The sequence below is a fragment of the Atractosteus spatula genome, chromosome 8, assembly GCF_055471065.1.
Source record: "Atractosteus spatula isolate fAtrSpa1 chromosome 8, fAtrSpa1.hap1, whole genome shotgun sequence".
Classification (NCBI taxonomy): domain Eukaryota; kingdom Metazoa; phylum Chordata; class Actinopteri; order Semionotiformes; family Lepisosteidae; genus Atractosteus; species Atractosteus spatula.
The window spans coordinates 59,951,341-59,975,682 of NC_142713.1; the positions used below are offsets into that span (position 1 = coordinate 59,951,341).

Below are 24,342 nucleotides of genomic sequence, written 5' to 3' on the forward strand. Positions count from 1 at the left end.
AATTCACATCTGCTTTGCTCGACTAAACAGGCTCACCCCTCTCACTGAAATGGTGCTGTTTTATGAGTTGTTGTTACTGTTTTTTTTCTGTAAAACACTTTGAGAAGCCACCTTTAAAGGCGCTATATGAAATAAAGTTTATTATTATAATATTTATCATATGTATGTGTGAGTGTGTGTGCACGCGCGCTCATGTTGGTCACTGAGAATTTCTGGGGTTCCTATGAGATGATGACTTGTAGGTGGTACTTGGATGCTTTGGTTGGATTAGGGGTGGTACTTGGTCCAAAAAGTTTGAGAACCACTGCTCTAGACCAAAAGAGTGTCTCTCTCTGAGGATGCACAGCACACCATTTTCACAATACGCATCAGGATGAATCTTTTAATGTGACGACCATGAAGTATTAAAGTACTGGCGTGTCATGAAGCTGTAGGGCTGTAGTTCTCAGCCAGTGCTCCAGCAACCCCAGGCGTCCTGAGAATCTGTACAAATTGCACATGGAGGAGCTGAAATGCTCCTTCTGACGTTCATGGCCTTGGTTGAAAGGCATCTTGTGAAAAAGGGGAATTCTGGGAGGAAGAGGCACCGTGAAGTCGCAGGCAGCTGGCCTTCCCTCATTCCTGTGTGTTTGCTGTCGCCGCAGGATGATGAGGATCTTCAACCGGCTTCACAAGGCCATGATGCTGCTGGAGTATTTCAGCAATCAGTCATGGGAGTGGAACTCCGACAACATGAACATGCTGATGGGTCAGCTCAGCCCCGAGGACAGGAAGGTACTGCAGAGTCTGTGGGCCAGCCTGGGCCTGCCGGGGAAACAGCCCCCTCCCCGCGCGAAATCTCTCCTGACAAGAGAGCAAATGGGCGAAACAATAGCGGCAGAAGAGTCCGTTTTGGGTAGCTTTAGGTATATCTGGTACATCTGCTGTCCCGTTCATGGACTGAAGGCTTTGCAGGAGTCAGAGCTACATGAAATACTGCACCAGTCTCCCCGATTCCGAGCGGGCTAGCGTGGACTGCTCCGGTTTCTCTGGGCTTGGTATCAGCCCTTAAGGTTTTCACAGTACTGTCACGCCCAGTACACCTAGAGGGCGCTCTACGTCTGTCCTGTTCCAAGTTCCCTGTGATTGTTCATGTCTTTCTGGTGTGTCTTGTTGTGTAGCCTATTTACTTCCTGTGTCTGCTCTGCTCCTGGCTCAGCTTGAGGGTTCGGATGTCCTGAGACCCGCCTAGCACCAGGTCACTCCTGTCCATGGCCTGATGGCTTAGGTTTCTATACGGCATTTCCTGAACAGCTGAGCCCGGGCTAACCCCCGTCTCGCCGCTACGCATAGGGTCTTTTTCGCTCTCCTGCCACTCCACGGTTCGTCCCTTCCGACATCCGTGACAAGTACAGGAGGAATTAGTTCTGTTGTCTTTCTTTTATTCTCTAAACAAAACCAAGGCCTACCTATCCACTCCAAATTATAATTTTCGGCCCTCGATATAGCTTCACTTTAAGTTTGTCTGGTGCTGAATAACAGACATATTTCCTGTGGAAATGGTTTGTGACTTGTATGATTAAATTTGACTTTCGGGATATATGTTTTGAATGAAATTTATTTTTTTCCCTCTTTTAGTAGTATTATTTCAAATGGTAGTGTTCCTTTATAAAATATAAACTCATCCAACCTTTGTTCTGATCCATCTACAATTCCTCCAGATGGCAGAGGGAACCTAAGGTTAATGACTGGGTAGCAGAAATCCGAGCAACACAAATTGATATATTTTTAATGCACATTTTTTGTGTTCAAGCCAGTACAAAAGAGGGCTTGTGTGTCGAGCAAATGGATTCGGTTTGCACAGAAGCATGATAATGCAAGAGAACGAATTCAAAGGAGGCTGCACAGCTCACTGAGTCCAATCTGTGGCATTTGTGATTCATATACAGGTACAATATCATTCTGCACGGCAGTGTGGAGAAAAATATTTTACCAGGCAAGTCAATTAAGAATGCTTTCTCATTTAAAGGAAAGGCCCTTGACCCGTCTATAGAGCAGAGCATTGGCCTGGAGCAGTTTGAAAGCAGTGTCTTGCTCAAAGATACAGCAGTGTCCCACCTGGGGATTAAACCCATTTCACTCCAGGCCAGAGTCCTAACTCTGGCTCGTATGAATAGGCTTAATTTAGAGCTGCCTGTCTCCCTCTTTATGAACTAGACCTGCAGAGACTGCTAGCAGGCCAACAAGGAATGAGGTTATAGTCAGTCAGTTGAGGTCAAACGAGCTGGACACTTCCTGAGCTGTAGTGCTGAGCTACAGCAGACACATCTGCCTAAAGCACAGATGACTAATTTTATCATTTAGAACCTCTTGTGCAAGCTGTGAGTCCCAGCAGAAGAGAAATAGTGCAGGCAGTGCACTAACCTAGGGTATCGCTACATTTTCTGCAGTGTTTCTGATTAAATTGGTTAGATCCTGAGGTAAAACCTGCCCCCTAACACACCACATAATTATTTTTTCTTCTACAGACATTCAATTTTGATGTTCGTCAGCTGAACTGGCCTGAATACATTGAGAACTATTGTATTGGCACCAAGAAATACGTTCTTAATGAGGACATGTCTGGGCTCCCTGCTGCCAGACAGCACCTTAAGAAGTAAGTGCAATTAGATTAGCTGTGGAGAGTTTATTAGGATTATTAGGACACTGGTATAGCAATCTCAAAGTTATGCAATACAGTTACAGCCTTCCTTGATATGGTGCTTAGAAATTTAACCTGTGGCTTATGATTGCAGTAAGGTATAATTGTTGTATACCTGTCAGAACCTACTCATTTTACTAACCCTTTTTTAGTTCCTGATGTGTCTGTATTTTTTTGAAGAAGTATCATCAGACAAAGGCTTTTAACAGCTTTTTCATAGGTTGACTGTTGAGCATCTTACGGTACAAACTCTGCGATACACTGTCTCCTGTAACCTGGGGAATTAAATTGATAGATGATATTTCTTGCATTAGGAATTTGTCTTTCCGCATACCCCAGCTTGCTCTCCATGAGACACACAGACAGAGAGAAGCTTGGGGTCAGAGCGCAGGGTCAGCCATTGTACAGTGCCCCTGGAGCAGTTGGGGTTCAGGGCCTTGCTCAGGGGCCCAAAGGAGTAGGATTCCTCTGCCGGCTGCAGGATTTGAGCTGGCAACCTTCCAGCCACAGGGGCAGATCCTGAGCCACAGAGCCACCGCTCCGCCCAGATTTGGATTTAGATTTAGCCGATGGTGCTAAAGCAGGAAAACCGATTCCTTTGTGGATCTGTTGTTCCACACCTTCTTCACATTCCCGCCTGCCTGTGTTTTGACTCTTAGGCTGAGGAATATCCGCTACGCCTTCAACACGATCCTGGTGGTGTTCATCTGGCGGATCTTCATTGCCAGGTCCCAGATGGCGCGGAACATCTGGTACTTCGTGGTCAGCCTGTGCTTCAAGTTCCTGTCCTACTTCAGGGCCTCCAGCACCCTGCGGCACTGAAGCCTGGGGGGGGGGCGCCCCGGTCTGCCCCTGCTCAGCTACTTGGGGTACCAGCAGTGCTGCCCCACCACTGGGGCCCAGGGGCGCGCTCAAGAGAGAAGACACAGCCATCAGACCTTTCTTCCAGACTGCACTGCTTCCAAGTCCTGTTTTCTTTTAATCTTTCAACAAACCTTGTCCAAAAATTTTTTATATCCATTCTTTTTTAAAATATATATGCAACAAATTTCATTGTGTGATTGTTCTGTGCGACTATGCCCGTGTAATTAGCCTAAACCCAGTTATGATGCCTTGAAGTGGTAATGATTTATGGGATACTTGAATAACGACTCTTTGTTTTCCTAATGGGCTTTCTTGTATCCAAAGCTGAAAGCTACACTAGTCAAATACGGTTTGTAAAACTAATATCACTACGGCGTTTAATTTTTCAGTGTTGTTTAAACCAGTGCTTCTGGATCCATCTGTGACACCGTCCACCACCCTTCCAGTGTGAACAAGAACTGGTTACTTACTGCTTTCCGTCTCCTGCTCATTAAACCTGCACCTAATGTGATGTTTTGGAGGATGGAAGTTTGACATATCAACTTGAATCTAGATGAAGATGTGTAAATATTCAAAGTTCTATATTATTGTTTATTTACAGCACCAAAAAAGTTGTTTTTTTTCCCCTGCCTTGGAGGATTCTGCAGGGTGCGGTGACTGCAGGCCGGGCTCTGAGGCTGTGGTTTCACGTTTCTGCTTATTTGTCTGGAATTGTCCACTTCTTTCTTTTCCTTTGTAGACAGCAGGCTTAGAACTTCAGAAGTATTATTGCATCTGAAAGCTCTCCGTTGTACCTAGTACAGTCCACAGTACAGTGCTGTTAACACTTCCACCCGCAAGGAGACACTCTGTACACCTGCTCTTCACACAGGGAGATAACACTGCAGATGCTTGGCCCATGTGTTGAGACATGAGTTATACAAGCTCAAGCTGAGCAGACAGTGATGGAAGTACGCATAGGCAGCAGTCTGTCTGAGACCTCCCTTCATCCACACTGCATTAACTCTTCCTTTTAACTCTCCAAAGAATCCTATGAGATGCTGAAGAATCAAGTAGGATCATTTATTCTCAATACTGGGCTTACAGGAGAAAACTAAAGTTGTAAGATTTCAAATCAACCCAGCTCCCCCGCTAATGAAGATGTGAAAATGCCTGTAAGCCAGCAGAGTGTCTAAAAGCCTGCTCGCACTGTTTCAGAGTGTGGATTCGGTTCTCAGGCTGCTACCAGCTGTACATTGCTCCTCCTTTGAAAAAAACCTCATTTATTCCACTTGGCCATGTCAATAAACATGACAGAAAACATGCTAGTGCGAACACCATCCTGCTTCATCAATCCACACACTGGACAGTGAGCAGAAGATCTGAGAACTCAGTGGCAGATAAGATCTCCTGTGTCTGATCTTAAATAGAGGCAAGACAAATAACTGCATCTGGCACAGAAACACGCCCAAGGCCTCTGCAGCCGAGAAACCTGAAGAATAAACGCCAGGCAGTGACGCTGATCACGAGAAATAACAACACAGAAAGAAAATGATTTCATCCTGTATGCACTTGAATGAATTGAGATCCAAAAGAAATTGAACTAAGACATCTGTCTTTGAAAGTCTCTGGAACATGTAGCCAGCATTCGCAATCTCGCGTGAAGCCTGTGCCAGGGCAGAGTGGGAACAGCTTGAGCAGCTAAACGGCAAGTTCGCTCGGTTTTCAAAATACCTTTATTCCTGATTTGAATTTGTCATATGTGATAGTTTTCTATGCACAAGAAAATACCAAATCGCTTATTTTCCTTAAAAGGACATGTTGGTATGATGCATAATGTTATAGAATAGTAACACGTATCTATGTCAATAACCTGGTCTTTTGCTGTTAGAATAATAGTGTTGGGCGTCTCTCACACCTACAGTAACATTTTCCTGCATGTCCACGAAAGTTATGAAAGACTTTACCGTCTGCTTTCGGCATGTCTGAAACGTCCAGTACCCTCACCTCATTATCTTGCCCGCAAGATGTTAAATTCTGGCAAGGAGACAGGAAGGAGGAATGCCAAACACTGGCGTGCAGGATGGGGGCGCGCGGAGCCCCCCCTGTGGGAAACACAGCTCTGCCTGTCCCTCTGTGTCGTCCTGTACAGCTCCTCCTCTGGGCACGCAGACCAGGTCGTCTGCCGCTCCCGAACGTTCGCCATGACCGCTTGGTCGTGCCGGGAGCTGAAGACTGGCTGCGGCCGAGCGCCCCGACGCGGGGCTCCGATGCCCTGGGAGCCCCAGGCCGCACTCACGAGGCGCCTGGCTTCAGGCCGCCATGAATCCGCAGCTCCAAGACAGACAGGCCAGGGAGCACGAAGACCTGCTGAGTGGCGGATTTGGGAAAAAAAAAAACGACAGGTGCTTTCTCACCAAGTGTGAACATCACGACGCAGGCCGCAAGACCTTCTGAAACCCCAGAGTATTCGCTCCTTCTCACTGTGGGTCACTTGGGTATTTCCGGCAGCACTTGCTGTCTTTAGCTGTACGTAGTGCATTGAGCCCAGTTCACAGGTGAAATTACACCATTAAAGCATTCCAGACCACAGGCATATACTAGAGATTTGAATGAGCTGACTTGGGACATGCAAACAGGTTCTGGTGTACAGCTCATGTTGACAGGGCCCAAGAAACAAGCCTGGACTTCGCACAGTGAGGCACAGGGCTGGCAAGGATGACGCGGTAGACAGAGGAAATGATGCACATGAAGAGCATTCCAAGCTGGAGCCATTTTTCTTGAATCTAAGAGGAGCACCAACTGTCTTAAGAACACCTAAAAATGGAGCAAATTCAATTCGAAAAGCATCGATGTGCTGAATCTCCTATTTGCCAGTGTACTGAAATGCTCGTATCAATACTGCCAAGGTTAGCCGACTGGCCTCCAATATCTCCACCTTTCAGTGGTCTTATCTTATAGGTTTTAAAGATTTATATTTTCTGAGGTATTCAAATGAAAAAATAGGGCTTGCTCAGCAGTGGAATGCATGCTGATCATACAAGTATGTTCAACATTATGGGTTTCAACTGAAAAAAATCCACTGTGGACTATGTAGATGCATGCATTAGACAAACAAAATGGAGCAATTTTTATTTTCAGTTCTTCACCAATGGTTTGTATGCAAATAAAAATCACTCCATGTTCAGTCTATTGCTTGGAAGAATTATTATACTTAATCCACAGATTTAAACAATCTACCAATATTATTGAAGAATGTGTCCAATTAAAGATAAATTAATTTAATCAAGCCTGTTTTAGTCCTTTCATCTTAAACTGTTACGTTCTGTTTTGTATGTGGGGTATCTTTTTTCTATTGGGGATGAATTTCACATTGAAAATTTTGTTGATGAAAGTTGTCTGATTAAAGAACAGTGTTTTATCTCTAGAAAATTAGAGCTCTGTCACTGAATGAATAAAAAAGTTAACTCTTTGTTGTGGATTCATACTGTTTAAAAAAAACTCAAAGCCATTCATATTGTTACTAAAATAATAGAAAAGGGTTCTTTTATCCACAAACATGGTCAGTGTGAGAATGCGCGTTTTGACTAAAAATATTGACGTTTCACAAATGTGTAAACATCCTTTGAAAATTCAACAAAACGGGCTGTCCCTGGAATGGGGTGATTACATTTGCAGGCACTGTAACCAGTCTGCTTTCACAACTGGGAGAGTGACATTTTTCTAACAATCCATAACCCAGAGGTGCCAAGGGATGATTATAATGCTGTCATTTGTGTCAGGCTTCAGTTAAACAGAGAAAACCCAGTTTTAAATTGTTAATAAAGTAATTTAGTAATAATAATTATTATAGTTGCTTACACTTATATAGCACTTTTCTGGACACTCCACTCAAAGCGCTTTACAGGTAATGGGGATCCCCTCCACCCCCACCAGTGTGCAGCACCCACCTGGATGCATTATTGTTAGTTAACATGAAAGTTTTAAACAAGGCTAGTGATCTACATGTTTGGAGTAGCTCAAGTCTCTAAAGCAGGGGTCAACAACCAATCCATCGCAAGAATGTTTGTCAAAAAATAAATGGGCTCTTTGACTGTTTACTTTTTTCGATAGCCTAAAACTTCATTCAGATCTGTGCATGTAATGTCATACATTTTACTGCCCTTGTGTGTGTTTAACCCTTGTCGAATGGGTTGTAAAAGTCTCTTCCCCGAGTGCTGGCTCACACTGGGGGGAAAAGGCTGCAGGAGCTCTGTAAATAGAGTGCTGTGTGTGTGAGCTGCCCAAGACCGGTCTCTTGGTTATTGCCGCACGAACCTCACACTCACTACAGCCCATAGTGGAGCGAAACAGACTGGCCGTGACAAATTCGCCAACAGTTTGATAAGTCTGCTTTCCTATTTGATAGTTGTAGTGTTTTAAGCGAACATGACGAAGCAAAGAGACCGAAAACTTACCGTTACCACAAGGAACACGAGCATGATTATTTTTTTGTAGTTTCGCATTCACATCTGCAATGATAGCGTCTACGCGAAAAGGGGAAATATAGAACAACATTTCAAAACTGCACACAAAACGTATGATGTCGACTTTCCCGCTAAAAGTGAGTTACAGAAAAGAAAAGTGGAAAAATTAAAATCTCAACTAGCAGCAGTCGGTTTTCACGAGGCCTAATACAAGAGGGAAGGCGGTAATCCTCGCATCGCTCTGCGTGAGCCACGTCCTGGCTAAACACAAGTCATTCAGGGATCGAGAAGTCATAAACGCGATTGCTGAGGCTGCTGACTTGCTGTTTGGGGATTTAAAAAACAAACTTTTTTGGCGAGGTTCAGACAGCTATTGCCTGAAATCAAAGAGTTTCTCAAGTTGTCTTAACACGATGAATATGAACAATTAGCGGATGACCAGTGGCTTCTGGATTTAGCCTTCCTCACAGACCTGACTGAACTGCTGAATGAGCTGAATGTCGAGCTGCAGGGACACAATGAAAATGTCATCGACATGATCAGCAGTGTCAACACGTTCAAAAAAAATGACAAGTGTTCTTAAGTAAGCTTCTCAGTGCCAGTGCTCACATTAAGGTAGGATATTCTTTTTTTCTAAAATAGGGAACATTACTTGTTCACTGTAGCATGAGTCACTTGTTTTTATTTGCTGTCATTTTAGTGATGGGTATGGTTATTGTACTGATGTGTCCACAGTCTGTTTTTCCTATACCAGAGCTTCAAATTCACACCGGTAGATCGTGCTGGACTGGCAAATGAAAAGGTAGATCTTACATTAAAAAAGGTTGGGCACCCCTTCTCTAAAGGCATTCCCCAAAGGGAATGTGGCCCAACTCCGAACATGCACAACAACGAAACTCAAAGATGTCGACACAAAACTGCATCCAGAGCGTCAGTGTGCACGTCCAGGCCCCAGCTCACTGCACTGCCTATAGGCACACGTACATCTGAGGTCCGTCAGTTTTTAGAAAAAGCCAACTTAAAGGCATTCCAGTAATATCCAGGTCAACACTACAGCCTTCCAGGGGTAATCCACAGTGGATCGAGAGCGAGCGACTGGACCAACAGCAGCTCGAACAAGCCGAGCTCCGGAAGATACCCACACAGACACAGCCCCACACATGCTGATACAGGGTCCGCATAGGAATCCACATTTCACCACTGGCTGCACCGTAGTGCTCCACCAGAGCACACTGGAAGGGCATGAAGATGAGAAATCCTAGTGTGTTATACAGGCAGGGAAGACAATACTCACAGAACTCAGGTACAGTGTTATGATAATACCAGAGACTCCAGGAGCCACTGAAGGGAATTTCTGCATTTAGTTGTGGACTGTTAGCACTGCTATACTGCTACTGTAAACCAGGGGGATACTTCCAATTGTATTTGAACTGCACTGCACTATATTGTTTTTAATGCTAGGGTATTTGTCTGTTTTTGGCAATAGCCATGAAGCGTATCTAAACTGACTGTATTTGTATTGCTTTACCTGCCTGAGCTGTAACACAAGAAACTTAAGTTCTAATGAAACAGTGGGATAACTGGAAAGGAAACTCTGCATTTATATTAACAGAGCACATCTGCACACAGTGAGGCTGTGAGCTGGGATCATGAGGCACACAGACACACGGACACAGGCTCTCGCCCTCAGAGGTAACTGTTGAGCAGCTTCACAACTGGGGAGACCTGCCGCCCCCTGCTCTAACTAAAACACCACAGCAGCTGCTCCACTGGGGTCTCCTGGGTCTGAAGGGCTCAGGCTGTGGAACTGGGAACTCACCCCCCCATCCCAATCCAGAACTGGCCATAGTTCTGGATTCCCAAAGCCCTGGATTTGGTGCTGAATCCGGAGTCAGGCTGCACACAGAATGAGTCCAGGTTTGCCTTGATTGCATTTGTTTTGGAGCATTTGTGACAGGATCCTTGTTGCTATGGGGTATCCTCAGGCTGATCAGATCAGAGTTCAGGGTCACCCTCAGAGGGCACTCTGTGGATCTGGGAGGGCAGGAGTGATAAATAAACCATTTGAAACAGGGGTCCTTTTGCTGTACACCTGCATATTGATAGTTCAGGCTTGTCTGTAGAAAGTAATCGGGAGAATGGAAGATATAATCATTTGTGGTTGCAAGGGAGAGAAGACACACCCACTTTCCAAGGGCAACAGCCTCTATCTACATGTTGAGGATAACTACAAAAACAGAATGAATTAATTCAATTCATTTGAGCCCTCTTAATCTTGATATATCTCTGCATTCTCAGGGCACTGAGGTCGGGGTCACACAAAAGACATGTAATCAGTGAATTCTTTAGAAGCGCTTGAAAGTAAGACATTGATCGCACTTTTACATGATCATGGATTTACAATTTGGACATAACCAAATGAAGAACAACTGGTTTATTACTATAGAAGTCCTAAATAAAGGCTCTCAAACATTATATCATATCACACCTCAGACACCTCTGGGAAAACTAATTAGAAAAACGTTTTTTGGAGTGCCTGCCTCTTGGCAGCCATCTGACAGGAGGGCAGTGCAAGGACTCCAGGACAGGAGTGATGTAATCAGTTGTATGTGACCTGGTCAGGATTAAGGATGTCCATTTTAAACGCGTGTTAATATATGAAGCATAGGTTTGGAGACACCCTACAATTGCGTTGCAATAGGTAGAAGTATTAGGGAGCTATCTGACAGCTGCACTTTGTTTTGCAAAGTACTTTTGACAGAAAAGGACGTGAAGGGAGACCAGACTCAGAATACCCTACACAGCTGACTGATCACCAGTTGTGAAAGCTACCAACCCAGGGAGGTGTGAAATGAAGGGTATGGAGACTATGTTAACTTCTGACATGATAAGGCGTCATTCTTCGAAAACTCAAAGAACTCTTCCTCATTCCGGACTCATATTGTCATAATAACCTGTCAGACGTATATACAACTATTTAACGTCACCTGTGCAAACGTATCTTCAAGACCAGACAGTCAAGAGTGGAAACTGGAGTGCAAAAGCTGAGGTGAGTGAGTGCTAACAGGTTGGTCTGGTCTATGAACAAATGTACACTGCTGAGGATCTCATTCAAAAAAATATTTTAAGATGGAATGGCGATTATTTACTTTTTCACTTTAGACATGTAAAGCAAACCTCCTCTAATAACTACACTCACCGCCCAGAGCACCCAACCCATCCACAGCACTTCAGAGCCCATTGGAGCAGCAGGCTGGACACTGTGGGTTGGGCTGCCGCAGTTTGGAGGCTGAATGATGGCAACAACACAAGCCTTGAGCTGTAGTCTATTGTTAAGAACATATACATTTTCAAGGATATATTAAAGAACAAAGACAAAATTTAGAACATCTTATGCAAATGATTACATTTTAAAGCAACTCTTTATTGTGCATATAAAATCAGACTAGATTCAAGGTGAAATTTTCATTTTTAGAGGATACTTAAAGGGGGTGGTGTGGTGGTGCATGGGTTCAATTCTGAAACTGGGGTGCTGTCTGTGTGGAGTTTATATGTTCTCCCTGTCTTTGCATGGGTTTCCTCCAGGTGCTCCAGTTTTTTCCCAAATTCCAAAGACATGCTGGTACTGCAGGTTAATTGGCTTCTGGGACAACTGACCCTGGTGTGAATGTGTGTGTGTGGCTGTACGTGCACTGCAATTGGCTGGTATCCATTCCATGGTGACCCCTGCCTGATGCCCGTTGCTTGCTGGTATAGGCTCCAGCTTCCCCACGACCCTGAACTGGTTAACCCTGAAGCGCTTAGAAAGTGAATGAATGCTTGCCAGGGCAGGCTCCAGCTAAGCGAGTAGAAAATAGGCGGATGGATATTTTAAAAATTGGACTGTTTTCCCCACAGTATTAACAGCTACGGATTCTCTCCATAACCTTACATACATCTTAAATTAGAACTAATTTCGACGATAATCACCAGATTTTTCCCGTACAGTACATTACTCTTATAAAAAAGTATCACCTTTCTCCAGTAGTTCAAGGAGCTCAGTAGTTCACCTTTCTCCAGATGTCCTGCATGGGCAAAATAGGGCTGTTTTACAAAAATTAATTATGAAGCTTTTGAGACTAGTTTCGTCGTTTTGCCTCAGGCCATTGTGTTGCTGGGGAGGGGCGGACAGAGATAAGAGCAAACCATGCCATGCCCCAGCCCACACTCAGAACACAGGAAGGCCACCAGCGACTGGAGGCCATTTGACCCACATAGCCTGTTTGGTAGTTGGGATACTTCATCCCGGCCAGCTGTTTCCTGAAAGAAACCAGGGTATCGGCTTCCACAACATGGGTGGGCTGCTTGTTCCAGACTCCCACCACTCCTTGTGTAAAGAAGTGCCTCCAGTACTTGGGTTTAAATTTATTCCATAAAAAGGAACGGAGTCATAAAAGCTGATAGCTGAGGGTCAATTTAGCAGGAGCTCAAAGGAAAAATGCAATTAAAAAAGAAAAGGAGGAGGAACTTCTTTACACAACGGAGCTGTGGAAGTAAGTTCAAGTTCCCCAGCCATGTTGTTGAAGCAGACGCCTTGGTTTCTTTCAAGAAATAGCTGGGTGAGAGCCTTGCATCAGTTAACTACTAAAAACTCAAAGGGTTACAGAGGGCGACTGGCCTCCTCTCGTTTGTAACTGTTCATATGTTCTTATCTTCAAGTGCTGCAGTTCTCAACCTGCATGATCCTGCTTCAGCAGAACATGTACATGTCACTACCCAAGAGCACAAATCCGTACCCTGGGAGCCGGAGGAAGTGTAGAATTGTTGTGGGCTATATAATTAATGCTTGAGAGAAGACATGAGGAACTCTTCCTCGTGTTAGATAAGGAGGCAAGTGCTTCAGTGAAGACAATAATCTTGAGGGACGTGTGCTCCAAATGTGAGCAATACGTCTCTGCTTCACACCGGCTTCAGAGCACACTGCTGGTCCAGGAGAGACAGCCAGGGCACAGAGCTCCCAGTCCATCACCCTTCAGGGCAGCCTGAAGGACAAGCAACTCGTTCGCTCACTTTTACGGTCCCATATTTGGACTCATTTTATTTAAAATAAACTCACCCAAGAAGTAAGCGTATTGAACTCCCTGGCTGGAGGAGGAGGAGGCTGGACCCCTGTGGAGTGAGGTGACCAGGGGGCCGCTGCAGGGGCAGGAGGAGGAGGGGCGGCGCAGGAGACGAATGTGGGGGGGGGGGGCTGATATACAGTATTTATGACGTCAGAAATGATGACAAATTACCGACAGCTGAGATTGATTGAGCTGGGCTGCTCTCATCACTTCCGATTTTTCGCATTTCGAAATATCCTTATGATACAAATGCCAGTATGTCTTGAGCAGGAGCTCATTTTCAAGTGCATTCTGTGTTTATTCCCACACAGCCCAACCCCCAGTCAATCCCCAGTATGTGTCCGTGTGTCTGAGCAATTCTGGCTCTTAACCAACATTGCCTGAACTCAACAGGGCTGAGCCGTGTCTTTGATCCCTTCTGTGAGTTTACATTCCTGGGCCGGGGTGCTGGGGACGAGACAGGCAGGGTGTTTCTGCAAGGTGTAATACAGGTGACGAACACAATCTGACCATTTGTGAGTGCTGAAAACTATATACAATAGATTGAGATAGATAAGACTTAATTGATCCTGAAGGAAAATTATATCAGTCCATTCATCAGATTGTTCTCGGTCATAACAAAAACCTTTTCCACTGTTTGTTAAAAACTGACAAGTGCGTGGTTTCTGCCTTGAACACGTTTCCAAAGGTCTGTTCCCCCTTCTGCGGAATGCAAGTACTGCATCATTTGTTAGTCTTTCCACGAACTGGTGCATTTTTACTGCTCTTCAAATACCTAAACTAATACCTACTCCTTTCCTTAGTGGAGTGCTCTCCCAGGACCTCCGAGCACTTGGGATGGTGCCAGGGGTTCACGTAGTCAAGACACTGGAGGCACAGAACCCTCTGCCCTCCTCACCACGGGGAGACCCTGGCTTGAGTATCTCAGCCAGAGGAAAGGGTGACCCCTGGGGTGACCCGTCCAGCACCGTCTCCACCTGCTGCCCTTTTCCCCTGGAGTTCTCCCGACCTCGGGACTGACCGGGTCCAGTCTTGCTGAGCACGGGTGGGATCCAAACTCAGGGATTATACTGCATTTCTCCTACATCTGCCACGTGTTTCCATGTCCTGAGGAGGGAAATTCAGTTGTTGCTTGGGTCTTTTCCTCAGCCAAGGTCAGACCAAGGCCGAGCTCTCATCTCCTGGACCCGGCAGATTCACTGTAGGCAGCTGACACTGTCCTCAGGTGAAAGTGTAGTGTATTTGATGTGCTTAAAGCGTTGGTGAAAACATCTTTTTAACAGGATCCCCAGCTCAGAAACCCCTCGGCAGACAGAACACCCCTTTCTCCAGTGCTCTGGAGAAGAGAGGAGCAAAGCCCAGACCTGAATCTCTGCTCTCCCAGCTGCAGGACCTGAGACACAACTGAGCATAAGACACTGTGCTCACCTGTGTTGGTGCGTGTGGTGTGTTCAGGTGTGTTGATATGCGTGCAGTGTATTTACATGTGTTGGTGCGTGTGGTGTGTTCAGGTGTGTTGATGTGCGTGCAATGTGTTTACATGTGTTGGTGCGTGTGGTGTGTTCAGGTGTGTTGATGTGCGTGCAGTGTGTTTACATGTGTTGGTGCGAGTGTGGTGTGTTCAGGTGTGTTGATGTGCGTGCAGTGTGTTTACATGTGTTGGTGCGAGTGTGGTGTGTTCATGCGTGATCATCCAACTCGAACAAGCTAGTTGGGGTCTGTAAAACGAAGAGAGCTGTGTAACACAGTCTCTGTCTCCCCCTGCTGGTGCAAGAGATTAAGTTACACGTCAGTGTTTTCAACTCGACGTCTTTGCCAGGATCAGTTACCTAAAGCAAGGACGATCGAGCCCCTGTTTTCCACGGGAGCTTAATAATCGTCAGATGATCTATGGAAAAACTTCCATCCATACATACATTTTCTAACAGATTCCTCCAATTCACGGGGGAGCCGGAGGACGTACCGGGAAGCAATGCGCACAAGGCAGGGTACACCCTGGACGGGACGTCAGTCCATCTCAGGGCAGATACAAACACAGACACGCCCACACTCACACCGGGGCCAGTTTTTGCCAAAAGCCAATTAACCCACCAGCCTGTCTTTGGACTGTGAGAGGAAACCCACGCGAACGCGGGAAGAACGTGATTTTGGAGACTTCATTCTGAAATGCGACGTTAGCAGTTCGATTAGACTCGACGAGACCGAGGCGACCTGTTAAGACCGTTTGTCGGAGTAAACCTTGGTTTACAGCGGCCTCTGGTGTTCACCCCGCGTCAGTGTCGCTGCACCGCGGAAGCAGGTGACGGAATTGGATGCGTGTGCGGCTTCAGAAAACACCTGGAAAAGACGGAATAGTTCGCGCTCTTACTTCTAAACCTAAACCTTAATACCAGCTAGCATCGCTTTAAACAATGATGTTCATTAATGTCATTATGAAGTCTGGAACCAACAGATTTTCCTTCTAGAAGAAATCGTGACACGTAACCGATCGCGCTTACAGGGGGTCTGTGTGGAGAGTCAGTGTCCAGATAGTCTCATACAGTACACAACCTATTTCTAACGAAACACCTGTAAGCTGATCAGAACTCCGTTCCTTAAGGGCTGAAGGATATTCAGATTTTAGTCCCAAAAAATGTCTGCAACTCAGCTGCAGCAAACTGAAAGCTGAGTGCCGATGACTGAGGATGATCCCGGGGTCATAATGCAGTTCCTTACAAAGTCCGCGAATTATTTTTTGTTGAACCTAATTGACTGGAGTTAACACGTCACCTGCCGAGAACCTGTCCTGAGTCTTAAGAAACGGGTGATTCGCTGGTTTACAGGCAGTTTACTCTTCCGGAGCGGGCAGGGCTTTCCCGGTGTTTCTGCAGTCTGTATCAAACCATTCTCGTTTCACTTTATTTTTTTGAGGTTTTTGTTTTTATTCTTTTTAGCTTTGATTTCAAGGCTAGTTTTTCCGAATATGTGCCAGGGATGTGCTCAGTGTGGCTGTTGAGTGCAAAGGAACAAGTAATAGGTTTATTTCATGCTGAAAAAAAGAAGAAAGAGAACACAACGTTTCGGCCCTGGAGCCTTCTTCAGGTGTGAGAGAGACAGGGCCAAGTGGCATAGCCAGTGCTCATAGCCATAGGCCATAGACAGGGCCAGACATAGCCAGTGCTCCTGGCTATGTGCTCAGGCTCTGTGGCTGGTTTAAGGCCAGACTGCTTGCCGGGCTGTGTCAGCGTGTCTCTGTGCTCTTGATGTGACTCCTGAGTCCAGATCAGTGGAAGTGTAGTCAAGTTACACTGTTAACACGGGCTGAGCTGTACGCAGACCGTCCCAAGGGGTCCCCTGTGGCCCAGCCCTTGACGGAGCTCTAGCAACCCACGCGTGGTTTTGTGTTTTCACTGTCAGGGCTGCACGTATGTGAACCGATCTGTATGTGGTACGGAGAAGTGATTGATTATATACACAGTCCATTGATTCCCTCACTGTAGCAAGGCGCTTCTGTATTGGGAAACGCAGACTGCACACTGGAAAACCTCGATTGCTGATGTTTCTGTCGATTTTGACTCTTCTCTCTTCACAGGCTGTCAGTAGTGACTTGAGCTCCACTCCCTCCAGAGTCTCTGCGCCAGTGATTTGGGTTTTTAACGGAGGGCTGCGCTATGATCTGCTTGTAGCCCGGGGGACACCATGTCTCTTGCAGTAGCATAGACACTGTCTCCTTTACATTCTTAATACACTCGGGAACTGTGCTATGCTCTTCAACCAGAAAAAAAAAACAAACATGAACGTGCATTTTGTGAATTTCCAAAAATGTCCATTAATGTGGAAGTAAAGCTTCAACATACTGTAATCTCCTTATAAAATAAATATTTTGCGCTAATGGAAAGGGGTCCGCCCTACTCCCCCCGACTTGGAGAGTCCAGTCAAGTTAGTCTTATGCGTCACCTGTTTGTAATTAAACACCTGAAAAGTTAATACCCAGGACTCCTTTCCCTTAGGGCTGGCGGACATTCCGGGCTCCTGTCGAGCTGTGTGGGTCAGCTGCATCAAAACTGAAAGCTGCGGGCTCACCAAGGATGATCCTGAGGTAATTACGCAGCTCCGCACTAAATCCGAAAGTTTGTTGCAATTGACCCTAAATAACTGAATTTAGCGCACCACCTGCTTAAATGGCGACCGAGAAGTTGTCCAGAGTCTTTAGCAACGGGTAATTTACTGGTGACCCACAAAACCTGTAATATTGGGGCTCTCCGGGAGGGAGTAGGGCTGGACACCAGAAACTGCAAGCAAAAGTAAAACCGATAATAAGGAGATTTTTAACCGAGGTGTGCGGACGTCACTGGTGCCACAAGAACAGATGAAAACGCCGTTTCCTGTTTGTTTCATGCAGAAAACTGAGCGTTCATTTAATCTCGTTGTCATAATGAAACTCGTCTGATCTGCTGCGCCTCGTCTTTAGTCTCAATTCGTAAGTTGACTTCTTTTATATTATAATTAAAAAATGAAACGTTACGCTTTTTAAAAAACAAGCACTGGCATACTCGCCGATGCGGTTTCACTTTTCAGAATGAAACGCGAAATTGAGTGGGATTTTAAGTTTCTGTGCTGTATCGGCAAGCGAGATGTATTTTCACTTGGCACTTTGCTTAGACGGATAAAACAGGTTGTTTTCCCGATTAGTTCCGCTTTTCAGCTAGTTCGTGAAATATTGTGCAGTGAAGGTTTACAACCCAGATCTTCTCCCAAGATGTGCGAACCGGGGAAGTTTAGTTAAACGTCGTTATTACAGTAGCTTGACATCCTGTGACGCTATACAAATACTGTAGCTTTAATTCATAATAAAAGGAGGAAAGTTAATCCCGGCTGTTTTTACAGAAGACAAGGACCCCTGGGTTCTGTAGTCTGAGTGTGTCCAAAGGACCAGGCTCTTTATTTTCTGTGAACTACCGTGGTGTCGATAGCGGAGAAGGAACAAAAAGTGCTGACGGAGAAACTCATAAAGTAACTCGCATGTTTACAACATCTCAATATCATGGAGATAAGTAACATTTCACAGGTTCCAATAAAAAACAAACAATATAAACAACGCACACTGAAGTTAAGGGGTCAAGCTTCTTCATCTTTTTATGGTTAATTTTTGTTTTATTAGATCTTTTGTCATTCGTATCTTTATTTTTATGTGTAAACGCTTTGGTTAGTCTTGATAAGCGATGATAAAGTTCATCAATAACAGACAGGAATGTCTGAGGGGAGGAGAGGGCAGCGAAAACCAACAAGCTTTCACCCCCAAAAGGTAATGAAATGTGTTTCAAATCAAAATATGTCCCTCTTTGACATGTTGAATTGTTCGAAGTGTACACATTTTGTGTTTTGATTGTAAACACATTTCATTACTTATTTTCTGGTTGAAAAGTTTCTTAACACTGTGCCTATCTGACTTTGGGTGGTGTTGTTTCCCAGTCTGAAATCATGGAATGTGTTTTTTAAAAACTGGTATAGTTGTCACCTGTTTACAAATTTGGGGTACTTTTTGCTGATTCAGGGAGATGTTGAAAATATAATGAAACATAGCACTGAGTTGCTCAGTACCTGCCCACTGGTGTTATCGGGTCCGAGACGTATCCTGACTTATGTTTTCTTGAAATTGTTTGAAACACATGGTTTATCAAATTCAGCCTTGGTGGAAGCAGCGAGCTTCTCTTTAAATCCCCTGATTTCCACACTAAATAAATGCTTCTCAAATCAAAGATAAAAATAATTTAGTCAGTCGGCTCTGTGTTAGTGGTAAAGCCATCAGTCCTCACTGTGTTTCTGGAGCGTTCCCCTCTGTCCTGCAACCCCACCGTAGTTTTCAGTCCATGCAGTTCTCAAATTATTAGAGCTGAGTTCGCCTTCGCCCTAATTTCCATCTTAACAGGCCTGTTGTGAAGCAACGTACTGTACGTGGAGCACAGGAGGCTCACCAGCGATTTGTTTATGTCATTTGAATAAACTTAAACAGGCTGGCGTGCAGAACAGCACGGTGCTGTAGCACGAAGCCAGGGTTCTGTTGTTACGAGTTGGCCAGTCCACAAATTGGTAGAAACTGTTCAAAGACTTTCTGAGGTTGCAGTGGTTAAATCACCTAGGATCAATTTACAGTAGGTGCGTCGGTGGGTAGGGACTGCACAGCCCGACTGACATTACAAAAACGCTGTTAAACGCGTGTTTCATTTGCTTTTGGATGAATCTACACATGGGCTATGAATATGTGTGGGAATCATCAACATAAACGGCACAATTCACTGCTAAAGTAAGAGAAAACCACTGATTATTCCTTGTAAAATAAATTAAACCTATGAGCTTCATGATCATTTTCTTCCCCTGTAACAGGCACGATCCCAGGAAAGGCAAAACGCGTGGCTTGTTCTTGTCTCGCTCGCTGCTGGAAGACCATGTCCGAGTGCTCTGTGCACAGAAGAAGAAAGCAGCTGTTGGCCCTGCTGTGGGTCCTCGACCTGGCGGTCATGGCCCAGCTGCTGTTCAGCCTGATCGTTGAACGCGGGGAGTTCGTACAGCTAGACGAAGCATTCATCAGCCCATACGGAATCCACCATCATCAGGCGAATCTCTCCCCTGCAGGTGACTTGCAGCACAGCGTCTCGAGTCCCATGCTCTTTATAGCCATACTGTGCATTTACCCAACGCTCGTGCTCAACCTGTTTGCCACGATGAGTCTGGCATTTGGGATTTATTCTCCGGACAGCAGCTCCTGGGGTCTCAGTGTGGCCCTTCAAGGCTCTTCAAGCGTCCTGATGTTTGCTGGCATCTTGTTTTTCGTTGGTGCCACCTGGGAATATTTTCACCTGTCAAAGATTACACTCTCCTTCATGCTGTGTGTTTGCCTGTGCTTTGAGATGGCGCTGGGGGCTTTCGTATCCTGGAAATTGAGAAAGTGGAATCAGCTTAAAGGCAAGAAGAAGTAGCCCATACTTCCTGTTCTTTATACTTAAGGCAATGCTGGGCGGAGATTCAAATTTTATAAGGGCTTCTGTTTTATCACTTTCGCCTCAGCATGTAGCATCTTTTATGTGTTAAATCCGTTGCTGCTTTATTTGTGTTTATTCCAACAACATGAAAATCATATTTTGTTGTAAATAACCAATCACAGAAAGAGCTTTCTCGTGAGGGTGAAGAGCAATCAGGAATGCATGTCTGTTCAGGTTGCTGACTCATTCTCATCAGTCCACAAGAATGACCAGCACAACCTTTCTATTTCAGTGGTAGACGACCATAGTTTAATAGCAAAAAAAATGTAAAGGTGTTTACACAATACTGTACACCATTCACAGGCACTGTATAATGCAAAGGCAGCACAGTAATATTTGACCTATTGTGTTTTTTTGTTTTGCAAGAAACTCAATATGTTCATGAAAATGTATTTAAGCACTAAAAACTAGACCAGACAGTCTGGGAAATTGAACATCTCCATTAGTACTTTTGGTACTTTTTCCTAGTTAGAAGGGCTGTTGGCTGCCAGCTGTAATCACCTTTCTATCCCAGGGTCTGCATCTTGTTACTCATGTCTGGAGAATGTAGTGCCAGAACCAGCACAATCACTACAATGTTTTTCTGGAATTGGAGAATCTTTGTAAATCTTTCTTCTTCCCCAAGTACAAAAAATTGCTAAAATCAGGTGTCTCTAACAATACAAATGTGCAGTACAGATAGAAAAACATCATCATGTCACTTTCAATAAATGCTCATCCAATTCAGGGTCACTGTGGCCCAGAGCTTATCCCAGGAAGCAATGAGAACAAGGCAGGGCACTAGTCCATCGCAGGCTAGACTGAAACACACACTCACAACAGCTCTGGGTGAATTTCCCAGAAGCCATTTAACCTAGCAGCATGTCTTTGAACTGCAGGAGGAAGACAGAACACTCAGAGAAAACACACAAAACGCTGAGTCACTCTCTCACCCTGGGTGAACAGCAGTGAGATCCAAGAGCTGGCTTTTTAAAGCAGCTTTCGGTAAAGCAGCTCAGCAACAATTAAGTGTGTTGATTTTGCAAAAAGAAACCACCACTCTACCTCTACATTTTGAGAAGCCTTCAACAACCTGCACTTTACATTCAGTTACCAAGAAAATACAAAGGGTCAGATTCATAAGTCTTCATGCCTAATTAACCTGTTGTTTTTTATTTCAAATAAGGAAACAAATGACAAAAATTCAGGAGTGACAAATCTTTCAGGATATTAACGTTAGGGTTGCAATAAGATGTTAGTCTTTTACTTTTATTTTGGAACGGTAGAAGTTTGCATTTTCAATATTAAAAATCAGATGGTGAAGTCTTATGGATCAAAAGGCTGTTCCGTAACATACCTGTTGCTTTTTTTTGTATTTCTATCTTGTACAATTTGGTAATTTGAATGCTCTGAATTGTAATCTGTTTAAAGATTTAAGATGAAAAAAAATGTTTCAGTTTTTTTGTGTGTAATGTGCTGTCAAAAGTATGAGTTTATTTTCTTTCACGTTGCACCTTGTTACACTTCTCCTGATATATTCCGAGCATTGTGCATGGCTTACTCTCCCATGACATGCCTAAAGGGAGCCGTTTATTCCTTCGCACCTCCGCCTGGACTCAATGTGGACAGATGAGTGTTATGACGTTGAGCTACTGTAGGGACAGGAGGTTGTACTGCCTAATCAAATCAAAGTTTATCTATCAAACGCACAACAATACGGCGTGCAGCAGCAGTAGTTGCTGGCAATGAAATGTCTTTTCTGCGAGCTCACAAAAATCACAAAAGTGAGGTTATGAAAATAAGGTTACATCATAATAGATGTAATAGAAATTGAATAAAACTCAATATGAGTAGAGCTGCTATGTATCCAGGGTGTATGCAATATATACAGTACAAGTAGTGCAGTTATGCTGAATACAGTGAAAACTGTGTCCATGTAGCCATTACGGGTGGTTTGCTGAAGGAGCTGCAGGTTGGCTATTTAGCAGTCTTATTGCCTGGAGGTAGGAGCTGTTCCGTAGTCTGTTGGACCTGGACTGAATGTTACAGCCAACACACCAGTCCGTTCCCTGGAGCTAAAAAGCCAAAGAGTCGGAGAAGACTACTGCTTGCAGTCGAGAAAGGACTACCTCTTGGAAGCATAAAACCAAGCAAGTTTTGGACAGAAGAGACCAGAAGAAACTTTTACCAAACTGATAGGCAGATTATAAGGAGGAGACAAAGTAACTAGATGCTCCAGAGATCAGCACCTCATCTGGTGGAGGTCTTGTCATGACCCAGGTGTGCATGGTTGTCTCTGGAACGGCTGCATTCATCATTATTGATGATGAAAGCAGTATAGGTGCAGGTGTGCACAGAAATGTTTCATCTCAATACACCATATCTTATGCTCTGTATCCATTATTGTTGTTGCTTTTAAAAAAAAAACCTTAGTTTAGTTAAGCAAGACCTACCTTTTCTGAACCAGAGACGATCCTCTTGCTACGAATGCTCCAGCTTCGTGCTGATAATTGTTTCCATAACCTTCCGTGTTACTGAAGTCTAACTTGTCTCATAAAGGCAGTGGTACTCCGAGTATAAAAGAGTCGCTTGAATACTATAGACAGCTCAGGGGGACCAAGATGCTGATTCCAAACCCATCAGAGGCTGATTGGAAACCACATATGGGGCGGTGTGGTGGCTCTGTGGCTCAGGATCTGCGCCTGTGGCTGGAAGGTTGCCGGTTCGTATCCCGTGGCCAGCAGAGAAATCCTACTCCGTTGGGCCCCTGAGCAAGGCCCTTAACCCCGACTGCTCCAGGGGTGCTGTATAATTGGCTGGCCCATGTTCTGACCCCAAGCCTCTCTCCCCGTCTGTGTCTCACATGGAGAGCAAGCTGGGGTCTGTGAAAAGACAAATTCCTCATGCAATAAATTGTATATGGCCAATAAAGTGATCTCTATATAGGAGTGACTGGTCCAGACCTTCTCTTCTCACTTCTCACTGACCTTTCAGTTTCTTATAATTGCAGAGAGCTTCAGTTCTCAGCTTTAATTAGTAAACTTCTGACTTAGCGTATGAACACAAATGGGCTTTTTCCTCTGCTGAAGCTGCACCACAGGACAGTGGTACTGACTAGCTGGTCTGTTTTTACAATGGGAAACGCAAGTCAGTCCCAGCTCCTGCTCCTGTTCCGCTGCAAAGACACCATCGAGTTCTTATATTCAATGCAGAAAACTGCAGATTGGCACGATAAAGGTAGGAATAGTATTCCTCTACATAATTTTCTGCAGGATCGTAAGACAGAGCCATGCATCACTGATGCAGAGTCGTGTTGTTCCAAGCATTTTAAGAGAGAGGGTTGCAGCCGTTAGTCAATACTGTTCTCACAAAGTTCAAGAAGAGCTATCTATTTAGAACTTACAATTGAGGGATTTGAGGTGAAAAAATGTTAAACCTTAAAATTCTAGACTGTCCAATTCACTCAGTTCCCTTTATTACAAGCTTGTGATCAATTATAAGACCTGTACAGCTCCGATGATTTCAGACACTGCTAATACTATTCTGTTTGCGAAGTTAACTGCAGAAGGCTTGGACATAATATTCGTATGAAGTCATTAGACCAGGAAAACAAGTATTAGTTGGTATTTTAGGTTTATAAAATGATGCATGTTGCACACCCTAAATGTGACCTATTCACACATTAAAACTACAAGAACAAGTTGACTATAAATAAATGAGGTGGGGTAGTCCCAGATTCCTGAGTGTAACACTGTTTGATAATCTTATGCTGAAGAGAGAAGAAAGAAAACAACGTTTCGGCCGTGGAGCCTTCTTCAGTTGTGAGAAGGCTCCACGGCCGAAAGGTTGTGTTCTCTTTCTTCTCTTTTCAGCATGGAATAAACCTATTACTTGTTCCTTTGCAGACTACGCATGCTGACGCAGCTCCCCACCTGAACTACTTTGATAATCTTATACCAGTGTCAGATTTGTGGCAAAGGCCAGGTATCGCTCTGCAATTAGAAAGGAAACTCAAGTAGAGGGCTAGTGCCCGTGCACACACATGCACGTGGGGACAGTGGGGGAGACACCGAATAACCTGACCAGCAAGTCACTGGGAGGTGCACGGAAATCAGAGTGGAAGGGGAAACCCCATACAAGGCCCGGGAGAACATGCAAACTCCACACAGAAGGTGCCCATGCCAGAACCAAACCCAGGGTCTGTGAGGCAGCTGTGCTTGATCTTGCACAGAAAGGCCTCCGCTTCAGAGTTT

The 24,342-nt window shown here is 44.7% G+C and overlaps 2 protein-coding genes across 2 annotated transcripts in view; both read left to right on the top strand.

Annotated features, from left to right (window-relative positions):
- The window catches only part of LOC148829952 (fatty acyl-CoA reductase 1), an 82,263-nt gene extending 75,268 nt beyond the window's left edge, over positions 1-6,995 (top strand). Inside the window, exons 10-12 of the mRNA XM_088922618.1 lie at positions 645-774; positions 2,508-2,635; positions 3,340-6,995. Coding sequence (XP_088778744.1) covers positions 645-774; positions 2,508-2,635; positions 3,340-3,502 — 421 coding nt within the window. The 3' untranslated portion in view covers positions 3,503-6,995. The remainder of the gene's footprint in view (positions 1-644; positions 775-2,507; positions 2,636-3,339) is intronic.
- A 9,966-nt stretch (positions 6,996-16,961) lies between these two features.
- Positions 16,962-21,533, top strand: LOC148829953 (uncharacterized). Its single transcript, XM_088922637.1, has 3 exons — positions 16,962-17,009; positions 17,499-17,550; positions 19,455-21,533. The coding sequence occupies exons 1-3, from the start codon at positions 16,962-16,964 to the stop codon at positions 20,045-20,047; spliced, it is 693 nt and encodes a 230-aa protein (XP_088778763.1). The 3' UTR covers positions 20,048-21,533.
- Positions 21,534-24,342: the final 2,809 nt, after the last annotated feature.

Excerpts from the sequence above, each read along its gene's own strand:
- LOC148829953 (XM_088922637.1), top strand. The coding sequence starts at position 16,962 with ATGGAAAGGGGTCCGCCCTACTCCCCCCGACTTGGAGAGTCCAGTCAA. Across the intron at positions 17,010-17,498 it reads GACTTGGAGAGTCCAGTCAA|TGTCATAATGAAACTCGTCT; the intron begins GTTAGTCTTATG and ends ATTTAATCTCGT. Across the intron at positions 17,551-19,454 it reads CTCGTCTTTAGTCTCAATTC|GCACGATCCCAGGAAAGGCA; the intron begins GTAAGTTGACTT and ends CCCCTGTAACAG.